A 25,734-nucleotide genomic window follows, 5' to 3' on the forward strand; every position below is an offset into this window, starting at 1 on the left:
GCATGGGTCATGTTCTGGTCATGGCCCTGGCAGGGAACACCCCGTCCTCCCTGAGTTCCTGAACAACAGGGGTTAGCGACAGGGCCGGCAGCCCCGGCTCTGTCCACCCCGCCTGCCACCTCCGGTCCATCAACACGCCTGCTGCTTCTCCTAATGAGAGATCAGCATTAGCATGGCTTCCCCACACCCCTCCCCCGCCGCCCACTCTACCAAACTGTCAAGGAGCTGAGTCTCACTGCACCGTGGGAACCAGAGCACAGGACCTGGCTGCTGGCCAGTGGCCAAGAGGACAAGCAGAGGTAGGGGTGGGGGGAGCTGCCCCACCTTTGTGGAATCCCTCGGTGAGGTGAGGCTTCGTTTGCCCTCTGCCTGACCCACTCCTCCCCACACTGGGCCCCAGCTGCCTGCCAAGGGGCGGGGCGGGACCCTCCCCAGGGCAGTGGGCACTGCCTGCCCTGCAAAGATAGGGCCCTGTTAGGAGGGTGAGCCAGACAGAGAGCAGGGAGGAGAAGGGAAGGGAGAAGCATTCGCTGCTCCCAAGCTGAGGATCAGGATGGGGCCCTGCTGAGGACGGAGGATACAGGAGGAGCAAAGAGCGGCGATCACACGGCCGGCTGGGCCTGCCTCGAGGCCCTCTTTCTTTCCACCCGTCAGTCACTGCTGTCGGCAGACTGTGCAGCTACGGTCAAGTGCCCGGAGCTGTAAGAGCTAAGGATCCAGGCAGGTGAGAAGAAAGATTGGGGCTGGGGCCGGGCAGAGCAGAGCAGAGCCAAGGGGGCTTCTGCCTGGGGAGCGGGGGCTCCAAAGAACCGCTCTAAGCTATGCGAGTTGGTCGGGAGTGAAGCGTACACCCTCCGCAGCAGGGACAGCTGTCACTATGGCCTGTGCTCAGCCTGCTTGCCTAGCTGAGATTATGAAAGGGGAGAAGCTCCTGGAAACATGTATGGCTAGTGTCAGGAAGGCACTGTGCAGCCTGGTGCCTCGTGGCCATGATGACGCACACTGGCACCCCAGGCCCACCACACCACCTCTCCAGCCCTCTGTGTGTTGGTGAATGAACCTCCGGGTGCCTCCTGCTCACACACATTAGCCCTACAATGATAAGCAAGGGACACACACACAGTGACCTGCACCAAGATCTAAGGAGCCCCATGCTCCCATACCGCACGCCAAGAACTCTTCTCCAGAATGGCCTCAGAGCTTTGGGCATCTCTATGCCGCCAGGTGACGGCCTGGTGCCGATGCAGGCTGGCCGAGCAACGTGTGTGCGTGAGTGAGCTGTTTAGCAATTGCCAGACTCCTGGAGGTTAGTCGAGGTTAGTGACTCACACGCATAGCCCAAGGTGTGTGGTTGTGTAATTGGGCGCACGCATGAATATGTACATCTGTGCTGATAAGCACACCTGTTCCATGAGAGCAAAGGCCACTCATTGGGTGGGCACACAGACCCCCGAAAGGTCGAGTCTGAAGGGGCTCCCTGTAAAGACCGCCAATCAGGCCCAGCTGTGGGGAGTATGCGCATGTTGGGGTGCATGTGATGCAGTGAGGCCTGCATGTGTGGCAGTGGCTGGGTCTGCAAGCCACTCCCACACATGCATGAAAGCTGCCCTTTCTCCTGACTGCCCCATGAGCGTGAGCAGCCCCATGGTGCTCTCCATGTCCCCCCAGACCGCATGAGGCTGCCAGCTTTCCTGAGTCTGCTGGTCCTGGCACTGCAGGAGGCTGAGGCGGCATCCCTCCCCATGGAGAGGAAGCAGAGGGGGGCAGAGACTGCTGCCCAAGGGGGCCTTCCTGCCATGCTGCCCCTGGGCGACTACAACTACAGCGAAATCCTTGACCTGGGCAACTACGAGGAGCTCACAGACTACGGAGACCACCAGCCCCCCGAGGTGAGGGACAGCAGGCCGTGTGCCCTGCAGGACACTGGGAGGCGGAGCCCGTCCCCCTCTGCTGCCCTCCTCTGCAGGTGCCTGAAGCAGCCCTCTGTGTGTCTGTGAGGGGGAAATCCTGGTCCCTCCATAGGAACTTGTCATGTAGGTGACTAAGAGGACACACACCTGCCATTGCTGCATCTGTTGGTGGTGTGCCCCGCCTCAGATCCATCTTCCTTCCCTCTGCCATCATGCAGCTCCTTGGGTGGGGGCCAGCAGCGGCCTCAGATTCACCCTGCCCGCCTGTCTCACACTGGCATACATGCTCACGTTCTCTCCCTGCTTTCCTGGAAAGCACAAGGCTGGAGAGACGGGCCCATAAGCCTTCTCTAGGTGCTGAGTTTAGCCAGTGTGGAGCAAGGGGCGCCAGCAGCCTGGGAGCCCAAGACCCCCTCTGCTCTGCCTGAGCCACTGGCGGGTTCCATGACCTTTGCCCCTGCCCTCCCTGCTTTGCCACGGTGACCCTGCAGGCTTGCAGTTGGTCACTGACACTCCCGGAGGCCAAAGTGAAGGCTCTCCCAGGCATAAACTGACCTACTGTGTGCTATGTCTCAGGGTAAGATGAGCAGCCCGGCTCCTCCAACCCAGGTCAGCCCCGCCCAGAGCACTAAGGCACCAAGGATATTGTCAGCAAGCCCTACAACGCCCAGGCCTGACACCACGAGCTTCCCAACCAGCCCTGGTAAGTGCACGGTCACATGACCCCAGTGTCCACAGGTCACAGGCCAAGATCCCAGGGCTGGGGCCAACCAGAGTAGACTTGAGCCTCAGGGCTGGTCCTTCCCGGCAGGGGTGGAGGGGAGGAGGAAGGGAAGGAGGAAGAGGATGGGGAGGAAGAGTAGAGGGACAGGGGAGAGCCACCATGGGAGCAGGGCAAATGAGAGGGAGAGGCCGGCTGTGCCCTGGACTTAGACCTGAATGTACAGATTGGGTAGAAAATGGAGCGATGCCAGGACTCCCCTCTGCCCTGGCACAGCCACCCTCCCTTAATTAACAGCATCTCCCAGGGAGCAGGTGGAGTGGTAATTAGATTAGAGACAATTAAAGGCCTGCAGAGGGGAATAAATAACTTTGTGACTATCTCTTGGTGTGGGGGCAAACAAATCAGCCACACTGGGTTTCGGCTTCAGGTTCCCTGCCTGGCAGCTCTCTTTCCTTCCCTCCTTCCCGGGGTGGGGGTGAGGGGATGACAGGGCAGGGGAGTGCTCGGCAGCTTGCTGCGGGGTGAGGGAAGGGTGCCGATCTCGACCCGTGTGCCCTCGTTTCCCTCTTGTCCCCCTCGGGATATGTGCCCTGGGTGGATGTCGGGGCAGGGACATCAGCAGAGAAGTGGCACAGTGGGAAACCCAAGGTCTGTCAATCCAGGCGTAGTCAGGTCCCTTGGGGGCACTTGTCAGTTAAGGCCTGGATCCTGCCCACCTTCCCTCCCCAACCACACCAGCACTCCACCTGTCCCCGCTGACCATCTTGGTGCTAGGTCACTGTCAGGAGGATTTACCTCTGCGCCTGGCGACAGTGAGTGACCAAGGCCACCTACTCGGTCCAGTTGCATAAGCCTTGCGACTCTGCAGCCTTATTGAAGCCAGTATGAGTGGACGGCCTGATCCTCAGGATAGCTCGCTGCTGAGGTGGGGTCATGGCCAGGGACAGGGAGGGGCCAGGCCACCTTCAGTGAGTGACCAGGAAGTCAATGCCATAAGAAGGGCAAGGGAGGTCTGTGCTGTGTGGGAGGCATCATCCACCCCTTGGCTGTGTCTCTCTGATGCTTCTCAAAGCCGCACAGAACAGACCTCACCCCGTCCCCTGCAGCAGCTGGCAGTGGCCGTTATGCTCTGCTTGGACTTGATTCGGGGACTGGACAGCTATGATGGAAGAGACCAGTGGATGTCCTGGAGCCACTCGTGTAGAAGCAGGTGCACCCTGCCCAAGGCCAGGCTGAGATAAAAGCCGGAAGGGGCTCACAGTGGGCAGTCATGGAGGACTGCTCCCTTTGGCTCAGCACTGGGTGGCAGCCGGGTTGCACCCTGCCTGGGTGCATCGTGCTGGGTGGTTCTTTCAGCATCGAGGGATAGCTGGCCATGATTCGTGGTCCCTGGTGCTAAGGCGGTGGGCCTGAAGGGATTCTGATCAGGGGTCTTCTGCCAGAGCCAGGCCTGCCCACCTGCCTGGTCTGCGTGTGCCTGGGTTCCTCTGTGTACTGTGATGATGCGGACCTGGAGAGCATCCCTCGTCTGCCGCGGTCGACTGCCTACCTATATGCCCGCTTCAACCGCATCAGCCATGTGAGGGCCCAAGACTTCGAAGGACTGAGTACGTAATGCCCTGGGCAGAGAGCCAAGCGGACAGGGCCACCAGGGTTGTTTCTCTTGCCTCCCAACCACTGGACAGTCACCAGCCTGGGTGAGCCTTTCCCTATAAGCCTGCAGTGTCCCTAACTGCCAAAGCCCCCACCGTCTCTCACCACTTTCCTTGAAGCTGCAGCCAGTGCAAGTAGCCTCTTCTTACTTGCTCCCCTCAAAGTTCAGGCAAACAGCGATGGGTCAGGAAGGTTTGAATGAGCCAGCCTCTTCACCCCCACCCCAGCCACCGTCTGCATGAGATCATTCTAAGCCTGCTCTCCATGGCGCTGACGCAGTTGGCACAGTTGTTCCTTTGTCGGATGCTTTGGCTGCTTTGTGCCTCTGCCCTGCTGGAGACCCAAGTTGGGCTGCAGTCCAGATTTTGCTGCTAATTGCCCAGAGCCCTTGGGGTCTGTGTGCCTTCTGTGTTAGCCAGCAGGTGCAGGTGGAGTGGATCCAGGGACCCCCAGCCCACCAAGCAGCGTCCTCTCCCACACCCTCCCGGGGGATGGCTGTCATGGGATAGAACCAGGCTGCTCTCCCCACCTCCTCAGCCAAGCTGAAGCGGATCGACCTATCCGGCAATGCCATCTCCTCCATTGAGCATGATGCCCTCAGTGGGCTGCCCGCTCTGCAAGACCTGCTGCTTCCAGACAACCAGCTGGCAGCTCTGCCCATGCTGCCCGGGGGCATCGAGGTGCTAGACGTCCGCCTGAATCGGCTCCAGAGTTCAGGAATACAGCTTGGGGCCTTCAAGGTAAGCCAGGGCCTTCATTCACCATCTGCCACCACCCAGGTGCCAGGACAGATTTGGGGATCCCTACCCCGTCCCTGAAGTGGGGTGTAAGAAGCATGCCTTTTGTTTTCATCTTTTTCCATGTGCTGCTTTTTTTTTTTTTAAGATTTACTTATTTAATTCAAACTAAGAGTTACTAAGAGAGTGAACCCACTGATTCAGTCCCCAAATGGCCACAGTGGCCAGATGGGGACCAGGCCTTAACTCGGAGTCAGGAGTTTCTTCCAGGTCTCCCATGTGGGTGACAGAGGCCCCGATGTTTCAGGCCGTCTTCTGCTGTGCACAGTGCTGGCCCCTTGCTGTGCTTCTAAGGTTTAGTTTTACTTATTTGAAAGACACAATGACTGAGGGAGAGATAGAGGAGAGAGAGATTCATCTGCTGATTCCCTCCCCCAAACGGCCCCCCAGTGATCAGGGCTGGACCAGCATGAAGAAAGAACCGAAAGCTCCATCTGGATCTCTTCACGTAGGTGGCAGGGACCCATGCGCGTGGATCACCATCCACTGCTGCTCTCCCAGGCGCATCAGCAGGGAGCTGGATCAGAAGCAGAGCAGCCACGGCTCCAACCAGCTTGCTGATGCTGGTAGGACAAGTGACACCTGATCCACCGTGCCACAATGCAGCCCCCACTTTGCTGCTTGCTATAGGACTCCAGGCCGACCCAAGAGAGCTGTTTGTCCTTTGTCTTGGTTGGTAGCTTGTCCTCCCAGGAGACCCTGGCACCGCCAGGCCTCATGGGCTCGTTTCAGGGAGGGGGGTCCCAGAAACCGAGTCAGCACATTAGCCTTCCTCCTCGGGGCGCATGGTCTCTCATCCTTGCTTCTGCCCATGGACCTGCCCCGTTCACCTACTGTGCGCTCATGGTCCCACACCTGCCTGGAACCCCAGCTTCTATGCCGTTCCAGCCTGCACTCATGTCTCCTTTCTTACCAGCAGTAGACCTTTAAGAGAAGCCAACGGAGAGTCCTTGGCTCACCGGTTTTGATGGAAAGAGCCAAATGCTGAGACACAAATGTGGTCCCCGATGGACAGGGCCCACAGGAGCCTGGGATGAACTCCCAAGGAAGAAATGGAGGGGTGTGGCCAGGGTGGGCATCCCCTGGCACGCGGCTGACCAACTGCTCAGCTGCAGTTGGTCACCTCCTCCTGGACTCAGCTTCAAGCCCACCCTGTCTGCCCATCTCCGTACAAGCAAGGGCTGCCCACTGTGTCTTGGTTAGTGACTGGCCACATGTGCAGGAGGGGTCTGACGCAATCACCCTTCCGCCCCAGGCCCGTTCTAGCATTCTCCATGTGTGGGGGTGCACTCAGCAATGTTCTCACCAGTATCTCCCGTTGTTAAGCAACGCCTGACTGGAGTAGAATCTGTTTCGCAAGCGAACACATATTTAGAAGCATCAAATCAGTCAAACCCAAGCTGCCTTTTTGGAACAGGGTGAGGGCTCGAGGCCTATAGCTCGCCTCCCTCCCTCTCTCCTCTCCTCCATCCTCCCTGGTCTGCAGCAATCCCGCTCGGGGCATGACAGAGTGCAGGGTCAGTCCTACTGCTGTGGTGGAAACAGCACCATCTGAGAGTCAGAAATCTGGGCCAGCATTGGAGTGCAGCGGCTTAACTCACTGTGACATCTGCATCCCACACAAGTGCTGGTTCGAATCTCGGCTGCTCCACTTCCACCCCAGCTGCCTGCCAACGTACCTGTTAAAACAGCAAGGATGGCCCAAGTGCCACCTGGATGCAGATCCACACTCCTGGCTTCTGCCCAGCCCAGCCTCAGCCACTGGGGCCTTTTGGGGAAGTGAATCAGCAGGTGGAGGATCTTTGTCTATCTCTCCTTCTCTCTATAACTGCCTTTAAAATAAACAAAAGAAAACTTTACAAGAAAAGTCGGGAAACTTACTCATGACCTTGGGCTTGGGTCTTCCCACCCGCACACACACCGGGCTCCTACTGCTCTGCCCAGTCGGTGGGTGGCACTTTGCTGCTGCCACGCAGGACAGTTTGCTCAGCCCAGGGCAAAGCAAGGACAGGGTGCCCGAGGCTTGGGGCCAGCCGCTTCAGCTCTCCGACCTTGTTTCCTTCCCTGCAACAAAGCACAGGAATTAGAAGGAGGGAATCAGGCTGCATTTGCAGAGAGCTCAGGGAGATGGGAGCCCCTGACCACTTGGCAAAGAGTGGCTGGTACTCCTCTTTGGTGTAGGAGCCCCCTCCTCCCCCAAAAGGCTGATTGCCCCCAAACCCGTCTCTGATGAACCCACCTCATCCTGAGGGTATCATTCTCACACACCTCGTTTGCCTCGTGTCCTGAGCAGGTGCTGCAGCACCAGTAGGTGGCAAAACTCATGCTGAGAGCACAGACCAGAAAGCTGGGAGGAAGGTTGCCTGGTTCCCCCTGAGCTCCGTCCCTAACCATGCCTGTCGCCAGGAATGCCTGGCAGCTCCTTCATGCTACCCCAGTTGCAGGGCAGAGTTTCCTTCTGCATCCAGAAGCTCCTTAGAGAACCAGCCATCAGAACAGGCAGTTGCCCGACACACGTCAGAGGACACGGGGTTGGTGCCCACCGCAGCTCCTGACTCCAGCTTCCTGACTTTGCAAGCCATGGGAGGCGGCTATGATGGCTCAGGTGGTGGATGCCTGCCACTCACTCGGCTGAGTTCCTGACTCCTGGCTTCAGCCTAGCCCAGCCTGGGCTAGTGCAGGCACTTGGAGAGTGAGCCAATGCTCATGGTCTTTCTTTTTCTCTCCCTCAAATTGAAACAATTAAAAAAAAAAAAACCACACACACTGATGGGAGCCGGTGTGAAGCTGAGGTTCCCTGTGGGTGCTGCTGGAGTGCCCAGTTCTGCCTCCCACTGTCATCCCCCTTGCTCTCTGCCTCCTGCACAGGCTCTGGGGAAGCTGCAGTTCCTCTACCTGGCAGACAACCTGCTGGATTCCATCCCTGGGCCTCTGCCCCTGAGCCTGTGTGCGCTGCACCTGCAGGTGAGGAGCCCCACCCAGAGCTGGGAGACAGGCAGCTACTGTCCCAGTCCTATCTCTTCATGCTCCTTCTGTTGATAACACCGCCTTTCCCTGGGCGCCTCCACCTCCTCTCGCCTGCCCTCCTGCTGGTCCTTCTCCATTTCCGGCCCCTGTCTCTGCCTTCCCTTCCATCTTCTGAGTGTCAACCTCCGTGGTTTCCTCTCTCCTTCTGTGTGATGTGCCTCCATTTCTCCGGCCACATGAGGGAAGATGGAACTTTGGGTGCCAGCAACGGGAGCCTGGGCGCTGGGCAGGACTTGCTGTGCTCTTTGCAGAACAATATGATCACGGCTGTGCAGGCGGACGCATTCTGCGCTGCCGCTGGGGAGCAGGGACACGCACGCAGGCTGCTCGAGGACATCCGCCTGGATGGCAACCCCGTGAACCTCAGCCTCTTCCCCGATGCCTACTTCTGCCTGCCACGACTGCCCACCGGCCGCTTCGCCTAGGGCCGAGCCCAGGTACAAGCCCCTTGGAGACCTCCCCTCCTCCAGCCACAGGCCTGGCAGCCATAGGAGCCCTGGCCCCTGTCTCTACACAGGGCATTTCTTGTCACCCTCGGCCACCCGTGTCACCACCACCCATATGCACGCAGGTCCGGGGAGGCCACATGTGTGTTTCTGTCTCCTGCACGCCTCCCAGCTCCCAGCATTGTCTATGGCAAAGCCCCTCTCCTGCACCAATGCTGGGAAACCCAGGAACGAGGAAGAGGAGCAGGAGGAAGGGGAGCAGGCAGAGGCCAGGGAGGAGAAGCAACCTCATGCTGCAGCCAGACTTGCAAGATCGAGGGGCAAAGTTCCCAGAAATTTGCGAGTCAGTGGTTAAACATGGCCATTATGAAAAAACTGAATTACAGAACCTCACAATTAAAATATTACACTGGGAGCAGATGCAATAAGGACTCAAAACCCAGCACTTGGCAGTGATGTGTCTAGGTCTTGCAGCGCGCCCCCACTTTTGAGGTCGTGTGTAAAATCTGTGTCCTGGGCAGCCCCACCCAGCTGCCCCTGGGGTGACATCACATCCCTGCTCAGTCATTGGCTGAGAGGAAGGGATTAACACCACGGGAAGAAGGCCATCTCCTTCAGGTGTGGAAGCTGCTCTAGTACAGTCCTGGGGAGAAGGAAGGGCTCCTGGCCCCGCAGCCTTACTGGACCACAGGGGACTCTTCACGGGGTCATCTGCTATCTCTCCTCTTCCCAGAACAGGATGGATAACTGTCACAGATCTCTGCTGAGACACCGGGGGCTGGCTGCTGTACCAGCTGCCTAAGTCTTCTGCCAGCCTCAGCCCTGCTCAGCCTCCTGGTCCTGGCCTTCCCAATGCACTTGTATGTTTGACCACCAGAGGGCAGCCTTGTGCAAAGAGATGAATAAACACAGCTATGACTCGCCTGCAGCCTCTTGGATCCTGGGCTGGACCTTTCCAGCCAACTTGCTCCCGGAATTCTAAGAAAGGAGAGGACCTCCCTTCACCTGTTCTTGTCTGCAGGCCCTGGGCAAGGAGTGTCTGAGGCTGGGTGTTCGGCATTTGACTCCCCCAAAAAGGAAGGAGGAGGCAGGCGATTCATCATCTCCTCCATCCACGGCTTTCCAACATCACCTGCCGTGTGCCAGACCCTGTGTCATGTGCTGATGAGCCGGGGTGCGAGGAGACCCCGCCTGTCCTCTTCCTCCTGGAACTTGGAGGTGCAGATGGGTGTCCAGCAGTCACACAAGAGTGTCCAACTCGCAATGAGTGCCGGAAAGGGGGGCAGGGCCCAAGTCTGGGGGACCTGAAGGACCTCTTAGCTGATATTCAACCTGGAATCTTGGAGATGCAGTGGGAGTTGGCTGAGCCAGGATTTGCCAAGATTCAAAGTCCCAGGCAGTCCCCGAGTCGATGGACAGGTGTTACTGGTGGCCCATGTGGAAGGGAACCCACTCAGGGGCTTCCACTTCTGGCATCTCATGATGCATATGGGGTCCTCTGGATAGACTGTAGGAAAATTGATTTGAAAGGCAGAGGGACAGAAAAAGAAAGAGCCCTTCATCCCCCGGCTCACTCCACAAACAGCCACAACAACCAGGGCTGGATCAGGCCACGGCCGCTTGCATCCCTCTCCCCTCCGGAGCATCCTGCTTTACTGGGTCGTGACCAAGCCTCCCTAGGTGCAAGCTGGAGGCCAGAAGCTCCCTCACTGCAGGAGGCCAGCAGGAGGCCCTGGGCTGCAGGCATCCAGGGACAGACATCCTCTAACTGAGGCTACGGGGTGCCAGACGCCCCGTCATGCCCAGACACCCTAGGGCAACCTGTGTTGAATACAGAAAGCCTTCTGGCCTCGCTCTGCTGTGGGACCAGGGCAGCAGCCATTCCTGGGCTCCTGGAGTTTGCCGCAGGCTGTGACAGAAGCTCTTGGGGACCTCGGCTCATTTCATCCCAACAGGAGCCCCAGACAGTGAAGCTGTTTGCTCCAGTTCGCTCCAGGCCTCTGACAGAGGAGAGGCCCAAGTTGAGGGGCTGATGGGAATGGGATGGGGGTGGGGAAGGCCAGCAGTCACCCCCCCACCCAGGTCCAGCACCAGAATCCCAGGCCCGTGCTCACCCACACTCTGATGAGGTGCAGTCCCGGCCCTTTCTCCCTGGGCGCTATGGCCGCCTCCTCCAGGAGGCTGTCCTGATCTATGGCTACCTCCTGAGGGATCCCTGGGTTTGGGCTTGGGAGGCCAGAGGAGTGAACGCCCTTGTTGGCTATGCCCCGAAGAACTGAGCTGTTCTGAATGTCCTCAGAGAGGAGAGGCCAGGGCTGTCCTTTTTCCTGCCCTGGCCTAACTCCAAGGTCCTTGGCTTCCCAGTAGAGGAAACCCAGAGAGGCCCAGGCCCAAGGGCTGGGGCCAGCAAGGGGCAGGGATGGAGAGTGGAGGGGCCGTAGCCAGAGACTGCTTCCTCCCCCGACACCGCAGGCCTTCCTTCCTACCTCCTGCCCCAAGGCCCCCTCGCAGGCCCAATAGCCTCTTCCTGTCCCACTATGGTCCTGGAAACTCTGGGAGGTCCTGTGGGGTAGGGCAATGTGGGGAATTCCCGAGCAGCACCTGAACACCCCCACCTACTCACCCCCATGAGGGCCGGCCCAGCAAGGACTGGGAGGGAGCTGCGAGTCAGAGCCCGTGCCAGCAGGATGAGAGCCAGGTCCTCAGGGAGTGCCTGAGGGAACACAGGATCTCAGCTCGGGGACACCACCTCAAGGACACACTGCACCCCCCCCCCAGCAACAAGGGCCCCATCTGAGGGTGGCTGGCGGGAGGTGGCACAGCTGCCTGCCCCCTCCCCCATCTGAGCTCCAAACCGCCTCCTCCCCCACACCAGACACCAGCTTGGCTCTGCCTCTTCTCTCAAGGTCATCGCCCAGCCAGCCTCACACTAGCCTCCCTCCTGTATCAACTTGGACTTGGGGTTCGGAGGGGGGAGAGGCTGTCTGCTTCTCAGCACCTCCCCCACCTGGCTGCAGCTCCCAGGCCTCCCCACTCGCTCCCTGCCTGCTCCCCGCCCTCCATTGCCACTCCCCACTCCCCTGCCCCTGTCGTCCTGCCAAAGGAGCCGAGAGACCTCCTCCATGCCTGGCTGCAGCCAGGTCACCCACACGCAGGCCTCCTCCCTGCCCGGTTCTCCTGGATGGTCCTGGGCAGGCTGTGCATAGCCTCCTGCTGGCCCCAGACACCTGCTCCTCTTCCTCCCCTCTGCCTCTGCCCCAAGGGATCAGGCGTGTATCTAAGATGCAGCCTCCACAGAAGAGCAGAACGAGTGCTTTGAGTAGTGAAGGAGCAACGATGGATGAGAGGCCAGGACCTGGGCATGACCACCGTGCGGGGCCTTCCCGTGGGGCGTGTGCCAAATCCACACTTGTCTCTGCCCTCACCTTGTCCAAGCCAACACCCCACAGCATGCAACCCGGCTCCAGCCTGGAGCCTCTGCAGGTGCGGTACCCATCCTGACCCACCCTGGTACCCACACTAACAAGGCCTGGGGGCAACGCTCCACAGACCCAACCACCATATAATCTTGGGGTAGGGGACTCCAGGAGCAGCGCCCCCCCAGGAGTCTCTAAGAAGTCCCTAGAGGGGACCATGTCCTGCGAGACAGGCAGTGTGGCACCAGCCATGGGGGATGGGAGCCCCTGGCCCTGGTGAGGAAAGTACAGGAGAGACAAGAAGAGAAGGGACCACGGGCAGCACATGAGGTCATTGGCTCCGGACACCCCTGAAAAACAGCAGCCCAGGCTGCGGGGCTGGGGCTCTGTGCGCTGGGGAGTGGGATATGTTATCCCATTATCCAGATGTATACTGTGAGGGTACTCTATAGGGAAGAATAAAATGGGGCTCTGGGGACTGGGGTCTTCCCTGTCAGCTGTGTCCCTAGTGTGGAATCACCATGCCAGCTAGTGTAAGTACTGCCTCTTTGAGTCCATCTGAGAGCAGGGTTCTCGGGCAGGTCAGCAGGCCACACGTCACCCCTGCGGAAGTGGGGCAGGGAGGGAGAGATGAGGAAATGGCAGCCATCACTGACGCGAGAGGCATCCGGTCCTTCCCGGTACACCCCCATGTCTGGCAGGCCTTGCCTTGGCACAGATGGGAGCTGCCCTCTGGTCTAAGCCACAAGCTAAACAGCCACCACAGGAGAGATGCTGAACTCTTCATACCTCAGATATCAGCGCCCTGACCCCCACGGGAGCTCAACGAGGAAGGCCCAGCTCTATGGGGAGCTCAAGCTGTTGTCCAAGGTCGTGGAGCAAGTGAGAGGCAGAAGGGAAATGTGGATGGGAAAAGCCCTGCTGGATCGGAGCCAGGGGCAACCTGCCTCCCAGCGTCTGTGAGAGCCTTGTCCATCAAATGCAGGAGCCCAAGGATAAAGGGTCCCTTCTCGGTCCCCAGGGTGGCCTTGGCGCACCTGCACTTCTCCGGCCCCTTCCCACACCTCCCCTCCCTTCCTATCTATTGTCTGGAGCCCAACTTCTTGGCTCCTGAACTTCTATTCACCGATTTCTTTCCGCTTCTGTAACCTCAAGTACAATGGGCTCCTTCCTGCTTGTTGGTAAACAGATTCCCTGCCTGCCAGCCAGCCAGCCGGAGCGGGATGTGGTCCACCAGGGACGGGCTCCACCAGCTCTGAGCTCCAGCCCACCCTGTCTCTCCAGCCCCACCACTGTTCTCGCTCATCGCAGCTGGGCAGGCCATCAGGTGCTGTGCCCAGAAAGTGCCCACTCACCTCCCTGCTGGAGCACTGAGAGCGTGGGCAGGGCAGGGAGCATTTGTGTGCTTGGAGATGTCACCAAGCCAGTCCCCTCTTCCCTACCCCTGGAGCGAGGACTGCAGGGGGCGGCTTTTCAAGATTCTTTGCAGGGCAGCCTGCAGAGAGGCCTTGAGACACAAGGCCGAGGGTGCGGGATGATAATTGGCCCTGCAAAACTAGCACAGATTCCTGTCATGCAGCTCAGATCTTGGTGGTGAGCTCCTTTTTTTTAAATTCACTTTTATTTATGTGAAAGACTGGGAGAGAGAGAAAAGGAGAGAAAGTGGGCTTCCATCTACTGGTTCACTCCCCAAACAACCTGGAACTCTCCCTCAGGTCTCCAAAGATGCAGGGGCCCAAGCACTTGGACTATCTTCCACTGCTTTCCCAGGTGTAATAGAAGGAAGCCAGATGAGACGCGGAACAGCCAGATGTGAACCCAGTGATGCTATAGGATGCCAGCTGGTGGCTTGACCCTTTGTGCCACAACGCCAGCCCCAGCTCCCAGTTCTTGACCAAGAAGAGCCCAGCTGCCTCCTCCCACCCCCCAGATCTTGAGTCTCACCCTTCTGAACAGCACTGAGAAGGGTCGTGGAGGGTGCCAGGCCTCACACTGGCAGAGATGCCCAGGCACGTCACCCATGGTGCCCCCTGCTGATTCTCTGAACAGTTATTTTCTTAAATTTTACTATTTTTATTTGAAAAATGCAAAAAGAAACATGTATGGAAAAAGAGCTCTTCCATCTGCTGGTTTACTTCTCAAATGCCCGCAGCAGCCACGGCTGGACCAGGCTGAGGCCAGGAGTCAGAAGCTCCATCCAGGTCTCCCACAGAGGTTGCAGGGACCCAGCTAATGCCAGCCATCATCTGCTGCCTCCAGGGAGCTGGAATTCAGAGTACAGCCTGGATTCCAGTCCAAGTATGAGATGTGGACATCCCAGATGACAATGGAGTAGAGAGGGGGAAAGTAACGGGTAAACAATATCATAAAGGACCAGGCACTTGAAAGACTACCGCCAAGGCCAGGATGGAAGCTAGCAGTGTTAGACCAGCCACAGGGGCCGAGAGAGGCTTTGGGGTGGTGCTGGCTAGGCTGAGCCCTCCTGAGGAGGGCAGACCAGAAGGGCATGGACAAAGCCCAGCTGAGCGCTGCAGGTGTGAGGGGAAAGGAGAGTGTTGCGAGCAGCCCGAGCTGGGTTCCAGGCGGAGTCAGGCCACCAAGGGCCTGGAGCGTGATTTTGTAGGACTGGATTTGCAGACTCAGGCTCATGCTAACCATGTGGGCAGGAGGCAAACAGAGCCTGGCTTACCCCTGGAGGGTGGCTGTAACCAGGAGCAGCTCCGTGGTGTGGCTTCCAGGCCTGGGGAAGGTTGTGGGTGGACACGGAGGAGGTTTGCCTCCCGTGTCAGGGGGCGGGGTGTGGTGGAAGGCGCCCCCGGGAGGACTGGGACTCAGAACAGGGGTGCAGTGAGCATGGTGGGGGATGCTGCTGCCGAATGCCCTCCTGGAAGGACTCAGCCCCCAGCGTCCCGGAGCCTTGGGGCAATGTGGGCCTTGTGGGCTCCAGTCTGAGATGCACCTCCCAGGTCCCAGGTGGGAAAGCACAGGACCTTTTTCCTGCGCCCTGGAGATGGATTTGGGCCAGCACGGCAAGCCCAGCAGCCTCACGCAGTCCTTCTCTGTCTTCCTGCTCTGGCTGTGACTGGAAGAGGGAGGGGCGGGGGGTGGTGAGTCTCCAAAGGACAAACAGCCGGGGATGTCAAGACTCCAGGGATGTCAGAAGACACTCAGGGATCGGCTCCTGACCCTCTGAGCTGCCTCCTGAGGGCTCAGGCTCTGTTGCCCCCAGCACCAGGATGGAAAGTTCCATGGGCCGCCCACTCACTCTAATAGTCACACACTCAGCCACCAACTCAGGGAAAAAGTCTCCCTGAAGCACCCATGAACAGTGATCCCATCTCAGGTGGAGACAGGGACCAAGGTGACCTTGGCAGGTGCAATGCCACCTTGGAGCCAGAAAAGCCCCCTCTGATCTGCCAAAGCGTTGCAGCGGCGAGAGGGACTGGGAGCATGGAGCATGGGAGAACCCCTCTCTCCCTGGGCTTCAGGCCAGAGCCATCTGAGAACAGGATGGCCTCGGCTGGTCTCCCTCCGTGTCCCCCTCACTCAGCAACCCTGGCCTGCGGATAGCTGTTCTCACATACACCGCCAGCCTCCCCACGGCGCCTGCTGAGTCCTCCTGCACATTAGCAAGCAGCACGCAGAAGCAGCTTCCGCCCGCCCCACTCCCTCCCGCGCCTCCTGCATCTTTCTCCGCCTCCCCACCTATCAGAGTCACCCCCACCTCCTGGGAGGCCCAGAGGCTTTATCTCCAAATCAGGCTTTGTCAGAGGAAAACAGGTTGATTTTCTCACTTTGCCAATGGCAAGGAATATTTTGTCTTCAAAGCTTTCACCTCCCAAGGGAGCTAGCTCTCACACCTGTTTTCTAATTGACCTCCACCCCTGACCTGCCTCTTGGTCACCTGTCCCCTTAACCTTGAGCTGTGGTTCGTTCATTATGAGAGAAAAGCAGGTGCTAGGACTGTGAACCTCACACGAGGGGTGCAGATACCTGGAGAAAGCACACATGCACACAGGGTCACCAGCATCCCAGCCGCACGGAGGCGAGCAATGGGCTCATGACAGCTGGGAGGTTGAGCAGAGCTCGGGCATCCAGCCAGGGCTGCAGAACCAGGAGCCCCACCAGGGGGACCAGGCAGAGTGGGTTGGCAAGGTGCAGGATGTGAAAGAAACTCCTGCTGGGTTTTCAGAAGGGCGCCCCCACCCCCACCCAGCTGCTTAAGAGTCAGGTGGCTGCTTGCAGGTGCCACGTGAACAGAGAAGAAGATGGGGAATGTGGCAGAGAGCAGAGGCGGCAGGCCTGGACAGGAGAAGCGGGAAGGGCAAGGTGGCTCTCCCCTCCCACTCCACAAGGGGATGGTGACATCCAGGACAGGGGAGGAGAGGGCCCCCTGAGCACACGTGCTTGCTGCCCAGTGGTGACAAGTGAGCAAGGCAGGAGCTGGGGCAGGCGTGGCAGCTGCCATCCCCTTAGGGGGAGGGAGTATGGCCCATGCCCAGCGACTGCCTTCACAGCACGATGTCACTAGTTCTCCCTTCTGCCACCCCTTTCAGACACAGGATCGCTGGAGAAGCTTCGGCAGGTGGGAGAGGCACAGGCTTTGGACGCAGCAAGTTCCCAGTCTACCGGGAAGGTGTGTATCAAATCCCTGACTGCCGGGAAAAGCAGCCAAGGGCTCCCAGCTTGTGGGGCAGCCTTGTGAGGAGTTGCTGCTAGACAGCCCAGCACCCCAAATTGGAGTGTTGGTTAGCATTTCAGCTACTCTGCTTCCAAGCCAGCTCCCTGCTAACGCATCTGGAAAGGCTGTGGAGGATGGCCCAAGTGCTTGGGCTTTTCCACCCATGTGGGAGACCAGGAGGATGTTCCTGACTCCTAGCCTCAGCCTTGTCCAGCCCTGGCTATTGTGGCTCTTCAGGGAATGAACTGGCAGATGGAAGGTCTCTCTTCATCTCTTGCTCTCACTCAATTGATCTGCCTTTCAAATAAGTAAACTAGTTCTAAAATACAAAGCAGCCAAATGTTGTGGACCTGCCAGGAACTGAGCATTTGCACAGGGGACTGTGAGAGAAGAGGCTGCCTCAGGGAATGGAGGAGGGACACCCTCGCAGCTCATCCATCAATCACAGTCCATCTGTCCTGGAGAGCCCCGCATGCTGACCCCTCTGCCAGCTGCTCTTTGTTACAGTAGATGAGATCTCCTCCTCCGAAGCCCAGGGCTGGAGGTTTCCCCATGGCCAGCGTGATGGATGATGAGGGCAGAGCAGCTGAGGAAGTCCAGGTCAGAGAGGCCCAGCAGGCAGAAATACGACAGTAAAACAATCCAGAAACAAGAGTAGGTGCTGGGCATCGGAGGGCGGTAGCATGCCAGCTCCCTCGCTCTGACACCTTCATGCACCTGTCTCTCTCCAGCCAGGTTCTGGGCTCTGAGACACCAACATGAGGCCGGGAACAGCAAGGAGGGAGAGCTCCATGGATCTGAGGAGCTTTTGGAGTGCTCTGAGGAGTGGCTCACCCAGAAGTCAGCCCTGTTTCCTGTCTCCATGCCCCAGTGTCCCAGTGCCCCAGAAACAGGCTGAACCCAGGGCTCCTCTGCTGAATACACTGGCTCCCATCCAACCTGGCTCTACTTGGGCATGGGAGGCCCCAGGGCCAGCAGCTAGTAGAGGGAGAGGGACATTACCTGGGATCCACTCCAAGCGGGCCTGCATCCCAGGGCCCATGGCAGAACAGGATGACTACCAATGGTCCTGGAACTAAGCCCGGAGGCCTGCAGGGGACCTCTATCTGTAGGTCCTTGGCCCTCACTTCTCCAGCCCAGGGCTGCCACTGGTGCAGGGCTCCGGGCTGACCTGCACCCCATGCCCATGCACTCCAGACAGACAGCCAGGAGTCTTGCATCCTCCATCTCGCCGCACAACAGCTGCTAAGGCAGGAGGAGATCCTGACCCCCACCCAGGATCAGCAGTTGGGCATAGGGGAAGGGTCCCTGGCTGGGGGCGGCTGCTGTCACTGTTCTCTGCCTGATCAGCAGAAGATGGCTGTACTATTGGTTGGCAATGGCACACCTGGTTTTCTGGAAGAGAGCCTGAGTGCTGAACCCTGCAGAGACCCTCAGAGCTAGGGGCCCTTTCCCTATGGATCCCTAGCTCTGCACAATTAAGTAGCTGTGGACCCCCTCACCCCATTCCCTGGAGAGCTTAGACCCTGGGGGTGAAGGCTGCAGGCGGTGATGCTGTTAGGAGAGACCTAGCGGCTCAGGACCCAGAGGAGGGAGCCTGTGGTTGCTGAGAGCAGGGAGGTTGCCAGGAGGTGACAACATTTGTACTGGTCCCCATCTCATTGCCAGAGAGCCAGCTCTCACAGGCCAGGAGGACACGCTACCTGCATGCCGGTCTGTCAAGCTGTAGACGGTAAGATGAGATATGGGAAGATGGGGAGGCAACTCCTCCTGGGGGCTGGCATTAGCTCCCTCCACCCTTCCACCTGCATATCTCGGTTCAAGTTTAGGGTGTTATCTGGGTGCTGGAGGGGAAGAACAGGGAGCCTCCCCTGGCATCGTAGAGGTCAGGTGGCAGTCAGGGAGCCCAGAAGGAAGCAACTGCCTGGGATGCAGGCAGAATGATTCTGTGTGCCTTCCCAGCCACCCCACTGGCCCCAGGGCACTCTCAGCTCCAATCCACTCTGTGCCCTGGGCCCCTAAGGCTGGCTCCCAGGACAGCTAGGCCTCTGGCTTCGCAGGCCCCACTGGCAGAGACCTACCCATGGAGCCAAAAGGGTGAGGGCCACACCTTTACTCACTCTCCCCGTGGGCCCCCTCCAGCCTGTCTCTCACCCTCCTTTGACCTCCTCCAGAGGTCCCACCTGCCCTCACTGCTTCCCTTTAGCTTTCCTGGTCCTGAGGATACCCTCTGCACCTTGACCTACCCAGCAGTTATGCCTGTTCTCAAGGACCACAAGGAGGAAACAGGGAAGAAAGGTGCCTGAAGTGGTGGTCTTTCCCCAGACGAGGTCCAGCTCACAGGCATGAACTTGTGTTTGAATCTGAGCTCTGCCACAGGATAACTTGTCTGCCTTCATCTGGAAAGTGTTGGGGGTGTTGTGAAGACTGACGAGTGACACATGGTGCTCACTGCTGTCACGCGTGGAGAAGTGCATGCTGCAGCTGCCGTGGTCTTTGAGAATGATCCACTCTGAACTTGGCCTCTTGGAAGCCTTTTGAAGGGCCGGCCGAGCCAGCAGTCCTGGGGTCTCTGGCAGACAGCAGAGAAAGGTCTGCATATGTGTTATTTCTGCTCTTTCCCCTGGCAGGCAACCTTCCCAAGAACCTGCCCCCTCCCCACCAGGTGCCAGGGGAATAGCAGGTGTAGGGCGAGGCAGCATCCTAAGTCCTGTACCGGGCAATGTCTCTCTGATGCCTCTCCTAGTGTCGTTGCTACCACAGCTCAACCGCACTGCCAGCTGCCTTCCTCCTTGTACTCCCAGCCTGCTGTGACTCATCCACAGCTCTCTGGAAGGATTAGAGCCACGTGACTGTGTGGATTCAGACCTGTCCCTCCTTGGAAGTGGGAGCAAGGACTGGTCATACAACAGAGCAGCCCCAGAAAGCATCAGATCCCCCTAGTCCCCAGGGACTGCTGATCCCAGTGCCTGGTCGCCCCCTAGGTGGAAAGATATACAAATGACTCCAGTAGGAAAAGCGACGCAGGACATGTTGGGCCAACCACTGCACACCTACTCTCTCACTGATGCCACACCTTGAACCATCCCCATCTCTCAGATGAAAAAAAGCTGAGGTTCAGGAGGGACATGTTCAGCATCTGAGGATGCGTGCAGCGGGGAACGTGGCCAACTCGGGGTCTGGTTGGCAACGGTTGGTCTTGACCACAGGAGGGAGAGCGCAATGCAGAGGAGTGTGGAGGCCAGAAGCAATGGACTGGGACAGGGCAACCCCAGGGGTCCCTTGAGTGGGGACCTGGGCCCAAGGCACCCCTTTCCTCTTCTAGAGTCCAAGGAAACTGGTGCAGAGGCAAAAGCTAATTATCTTTAAAGGCCTGGCTTCAATGATAATGAGACCCAGCCAGGAAGACAGGAGCAGCTGGGGAGGTGACCGAGTCTATCCAAGGCCCCAGAGCCAGCATGAGCTCAGAGATGACGCCATTGCCCCATGAGACCCCGAGGAGACTTGGAGGCTACAGGGAAAGGGGGAAGGGCAAGAGAGGCAGGGAGCCCTAGGAGCACCCTCCTGGGATGTGCAGGTGCCTGAGGCAGGGGGATACACGGCTGCCCCACCCCCAAAGCCCCCTGCCCTGTGATCCCTATGTCTTTCCAGCAGCAGCCTGCCCTTATCCCTCTGGCACAGTCACCTGCAGCCAGCACACCCAGGATTGGTCCCAAAGCTCTGCCATTGTGTGGGACAGCTAACACCCAACCCATCCCCTAACACATGTCCACATTACCATCCGTTCATTTCCATGATGCTAATAGCATTGATGTGTTGAGAGTGTACTCTGTACGGACTGCACCTGTCAGAAGGGCTCTCGGCAGCCAGGACTTGCTCACACATTACTGGCAGCCACGCTGTTCTCTGGGTAGTGGCAGAGTTCAAGGCACCAGCCAGCAGCTGACTGCAAGACTACCAGGGCAGTGCTTGGCATGGACCCCTGTTAGCTAGAGTAGCCTCACCCTCAGCACACACGGGGGTGAGGGCACAGCAGGAGCCCAAGCTGGGGTCACAGGACTGCCACCCAACTCCAGAGTTAGGCAGGTGGCTCTCACATGACCCAGGCTGCTGTCTCTTAGACTGCCCTGTGGGATGGGTCCTAACCTCCCCCAGGATCCCTCAAGTCTATAAAGAGCAGATGGAGTTCAGGACTGATACCTGCATGGGTCTAGAATATTCTCCCACCAAGTATCTGTGAAATGTGATTCTTCTCACCTAAGAAAGTATGCAATGTGGCAAAGCTAATAAAGCTGCTACTTGCAGTGCCAGCACCTCCATATGGGCACTGGTTTGAGTCCCAGCTATTCCATTTCCAATTCAGCTCTCTTCTGATGCACACGGGAAAGCAGAGGAAGCTGGCATGACTGCTATAGTTGGCAGACTGCAGCTATGGTCAACTCACGCACACAGCCACCCCAAAATCTGGAGAAGCGGCCAGAGCCTTGTGGCCTCCACACATCTTCACCTCCATAGGAACACACACAGCTCAGTTCTCCCTTCCACGTTAACAGGGGGCAGGCAAGAGAACCCCCCTGGCCAAGAGGCCAGAGCTAGAGAGGGACCCAGCAGAGCTGGCCCCAGCCAAGTCCCTGCCTGTTGTCTGCCACGGAAGGAAAGCAGGGCGACATTGTCTGCCCCCTGCCACATACCTGAGCTGGATGGGTCTGTGTTGAGCGCTGGATGGGACGTGGAAACCAGAGCAACTCCACCTGCCAGGGCTCAAGAGGCACTGAGGTCCCCCCTCCACACCTGTCAGGATCCCTCGGAGGCATCTGCTCCCAGCAATTGCCTCAACTCTCCAATCGAAATGCCACAGCAGGCAAATCAATAACCATCAGCAGTGGCCTCTAATGAGTACAATCATTATCCTTGAGGGATGGGAGGGGCTGCTAATATGACAGTATGAAGCTGCTGCTGTGGTGCTCAGTGCACCCTTGCCTGATGTCCAACAGCAGCCACAGAAGGCCAGGTGGCTATACCTGCTCCCAGCCCCGAGGGGCTCTGCAACCCCCACACCAGCCACCGGTGCATGGATGCTTGCTCTACAGAAGCACTATAACCCGCCACAGCCCACGCTGAGCTGTGTCAGATGCACAGCACAGCCCTCGGACATCCCTGTTGGCATCACTTACAGATGAGGAAAGGGCATCACAGAACTGCTGCAACAATGTGCCCCAGGTGACCAGACACCCCTGTCACCAAGGCACCCCTGGACAGGCAGTGGGTGCTCCCATTTTCTCTATGCTGTTTCAGTGTCTCCCGTGCCTGGCCCAAGGGAGACCCTCAATGAGCAGGACTGACAGTTGAATGGGAAGCCCTGCCCATCCCCAAGCTTCTACTCCCTGGGATATTCAGCTCGGCTCCCCCGCTACCACTTCTGATGTTTAACCCCCATTCTAGAATCAGAGGAAGGTTTAAAGGTTTTCCTAGGAGTGGGAGTTACAGCACTTAGGTTAAACCACTGCTTGCGACAGAGCGTTGATTGTCATGACTCCTTGTTTCTGGTCCAGCTTCCTATTGATGCACCCTGGGAGGCAGAAGATGATGGTGCAAGTGCTTGGGTCCCTGCCACCCACACAGGAGACCAGGATGGCACTCCTGGCTCCTGGCTTTATAGTTATCCCAGCCCCGGCTCCTGCAGGCATCTGAGGAGCAGATTAGCAAATGGAAGCTCTTTCTCTGTCACTCTTTCCAATAAAATAAACATGCAAAATAAAAACATTTGTCCAGCAAACAGTGACAAGCACAGGAAGATGTGGCCTGAGGGAGGACACCTCTACTCTCCTGCCTGCCTCTGACTTTGATTAAATCTTTAATATGAATGATGTATTTATTTGAATGGCAAGGTTACCGAGAGAAAGATACAGAGAGAACCTTCCATCCATTGATTTACTCCCCAAATGATTGCAAAAGCTGGGGCTGGGCCAGGCCAAAGCCAGGAACCAGGAGCTTCTTCCAAGTCTCCCACATGGGTACAGGGGCCCAAGCAGCTTGAGCCATCTTCCATTGCATTAGCAGGGAGTTGGATCAGAAGTGCGCCCATATTGAAGTCGAGTTGTAGGCAGAGGCTTAACCTGTTTTGCCACAATGGCGGTCCCTTTGATTAAGACTTCAATGAAGACTGTTTCCTTCTCACGGCCATCACACCCACCCCAGCAATCCCTCCACTGTACTCCTCAGGGGATGCACTTGCCTGGTGGCTCCATGTCCCTCCTCTGCTCTCACAGGCCTAAACCTCAGCCTGCCAACTGGCTCAGCCACCAGCTCCTGGGGATAGCAAATTCAAGGGGACACATTCAGAACACCCATACCCACCTGACCCTAAGGAAAGACTGCCCCAGCATGTAAAACCAGCAGACATGAGAGACATCAGTTGATGCTGTCTTGGGCACTTTGACAATTTCCCTGGGTCTGCAAGTCATTTGTGTGGATCAAGATGTAAGTGAACACAGGCCAGCGCCCAGTGCTGTCTGATGTGTACCACATCATGTCTGTGCCTTACACGTGTGTCTGTCCCACGGGATCCAAACATGAACAGCCTCCTTGCTGTCCTTCAGGATCAGACAGCAGGCTCCAAGCCAAGTTCCATCTCTGTGAACATGGTCACAGAAAAGGGAATGTTGAGATCTGCCTCGTGTGCAGTGAGTTAAGCCACAGCCCGTTACACAGACATTGCATATCAGAATGATGACGGAGCACCAATCCAGCTCCCTGCTAATACACCTGAGACAGTGGTGGGAAATACCAGATGGGGTTCCTGGCTTCTGGCCTCTAGCCCATCCATGGCTACTTACAACCATTTGGGGAATGAACCAGAAGATGGACTCTCACACTCTCTCTTTCAATCTGTCTTCACTCTTCCTTTCAAAAAATAAAATACATCTTTTTAAAAATTGAAATTTGAATGTCTTAGTCTCCTTCAATGCAAATCTTTAATTTGGTAAAATGTACATAAGATAAAACTTATCATTTTAACCACCTTCATGAGCACAGCTCAGGAGCACTGAGCACATTCAGTTACTGTGCTACCATCACCAACGTCGTCTCCAGAACTCTCCTCAGACAAAACAGAAAGCTTTGGAAGGTGCATGGAGAGCAGGATAATCAAGGCTGCTTGCCCCCAAGTGAGGCTGGAAGAGTTAAAGGAAGCCAGAAACCAAGACCTGTGAGCAGCACACTTGTCAGGAGCTGGGAGGACCAGGTCAGCAAGACAGCCCTTTGGAATGTCCACAGTTGAACAGATGTTTAGGCATTTCGTTCTGCAGATGAGCAAACCAGGAGATGAGGCTACTGAACAGCTTTTGTGAGGTTGTACCAGCTGGCAGCAAGGACATCAACTGAAATGTGGAGGCTCTGAGCTCCGAACCCCACACTAAGCACTTCCCATGCCCCACCTCCTCATATCCCAAGGAAGCTGGCCTTTTGTCCCCCCCTGGGTCCCCAGGTGCACACATTCCACATCCTGCAGTACACAGGGGCACTGAGAGCAAGACACCCCTACAAAACCTACTGAGCCCCGAGGAGAAGCACCTGCCAAGCACACATCACAGTGTCCACAAGGCCTTGCAACCTTGGGGGTATGCACACAGGCTCAGCTTGTCTCAGCTATGTGAACCAGCCACGGCAACCCTTGGTCCTCCACCTGGATCTTGCTTATCTATTCCAACAAATGTCCCTGATGGCACTGCTGGCTGCTGGCATCAGGTTGGCCATTCCCTGTCCTTGTATTCATTTGGGCAGTGAACCAGCTGATGAAAGATCTCTCTCTCCCTCCCTCTCTCTCTCTGTCATTCTGCCTTTCAAGTAAACAAAACAAAACTGCAGAAAGAAAGAGATTAAAACTTCATCTCCAACCTGTGAAAAATTCATCCCCACTTACCTAAAAAGCCACTTTTTCTGGCCAAGTCAATGGATGTTCTCTGTGTGATGATAAGCGAACATTTATTATCCTGGAACACAGAAATCCTGACTAGAAGTTGACCACTTTGGAACACTTCCCAAAACTCACTAAGTCCCAGGGCTTGGGACAGGCACTGTGGCACTGCAGTTAAAGCCACTACCAGTGACCCCAGCATCATGTGTGGGCAGCAGTTTGAATCTAAGCTGTTCCACTTCCAATCCAGCTCCCTGTTGATGTGCCTGGGAAAGCAGTGGAGGATGGCCCGAGTGCTTGGGCCCCTGTGAGTGATGCGAAAGACTTGGAAGAAGCTCCTGGCTTCAGCCTGGCCCACCCCAGTTGTGGTGGCCGTCTGAGAAGTGGACTCATTCTTTCCTTCTCTCTCTGTAGACTCTGCCTTTCAAATACATAAGTAAATCTTTCAAATAAAATTGCCACTGGGCTCGTGTCATCTGAAATGTAGGTTCCTCCCAGCCTTCCTTAAACAATCTATTTCTGTGGACACAGGTACCCATTGGCGCCACGGGCCCCATGCCACTGCTCCCACCCACAGGAGTTCCTCCATCCCACAACCCAGGATGCACCCCAGGGCCACCCATGTTCCCCTCCGCATCTCTCGCAGCACCAGGCACCTCCACAGACAGCACACAAACCCCTAGGTGTGCCTTCCTGCTGATTCCTCTCCTTGGAACAGCTTCACATTTCCCCAATCTCTTATAGCTGGACTAACCCACACATAAGAGTGAACTCAGAGCCCATGCACCACTTCATCCCAGGGCCTGGAGTGTCCCTGTCATACACAGCATGGGGACACCTGTCCCAGCCCTCAGCACATAGAACGGCACCTGTTTCCGTATCTGCAAGACCCTATGCTGGATCTCTGTCCCCACAATCCTTCCCTCTTGGCCCTCCTGGCACCCAGTGCTCAGGAAGCAGCCATGGCTTCTTGCCATTCAAAGCCAGATCCAGCGCATTCCAGCAAGGTGCATAAGGATTCCCAGCCAAGGTGACTGAGGCCCAGTGGGAGGCAGCAGGCTAGGCCGAAGGGCAGGGCTTCCCCCAGACAACCCTGCAGTCTCTAGGCAGCCACGGTTTTGCCCTGGCCACATCTTCCTCCTTGGGCAAACCTGTGGCCCAGGAC

At 57.3% G+C, this 25,734-nt stretch overlaps 1 protein-coding gene across 5 annotated transcripts; it reads left to right on the forward strand.

Annotated features, from left to right (window-relative positions):
- Positions 1 to 513: 513 nt before the first annotated feature.
- Positions 514 to 9,480, forward strand: OPTC (opticin). Of its 5 annotated transcripts, none has more exons than XM_040985243.1 (8): positions 514 to 724; positions 1,669 to 1,889; positions 2,487 to 2,613; positions 4,077 to 4,241; positions 4,825 to 5,027; positions 7,953 to 8,048; positions 8,363 to 8,548; positions 9,291 to 9,480. In XM_040985243.1, exons 2-7 carry the CDS (start codon positions 1,674 to 1,676, stop codon positions 8,534 to 8,536), a joined length of 981 nt encoding a protein of 326 aa, XP_040841177.1. In that variant the 5' UTR covers positions 514 to 724; positions 1,669 to 1,673; the 3' UTR covers positions 8,537 to 8,548; positions 9,291 to 9,480. The 5 variants fall into 5 exon arrangements, with proteins under 5 accessions (XP_040841177.1, XP_040841179.1, XP_040841180.1 ...); XM_040985245.1 differs by having other exon boundaries at positions 9,296 to 9,480; XM_040985246.1 differs by having other exon boundaries at positions 2,520 to 2,613.
- The last annotated feature ends 16,254 nt before the right edge of the window (positions 9,481 to 25,734 follow it).

The sequence above is a fragment of the Ochotona curzoniae genome, unplaced genomic scaffold (genome assembly GCF_017591425.1).
Source record: "Ochotona curzoniae isolate NIBS_2020 unplaced genomic scaffold, NIBS_Ocur_1.0 contig_430, whole genome shotgun sequence".
Taxonomy (NCBI): domain Eukaryota; kingdom Metazoa; phylum Chordata; class Mammalia; order Lagomorpha; family Ochotonidae; genus Ochotona; species Ochotona curzoniae.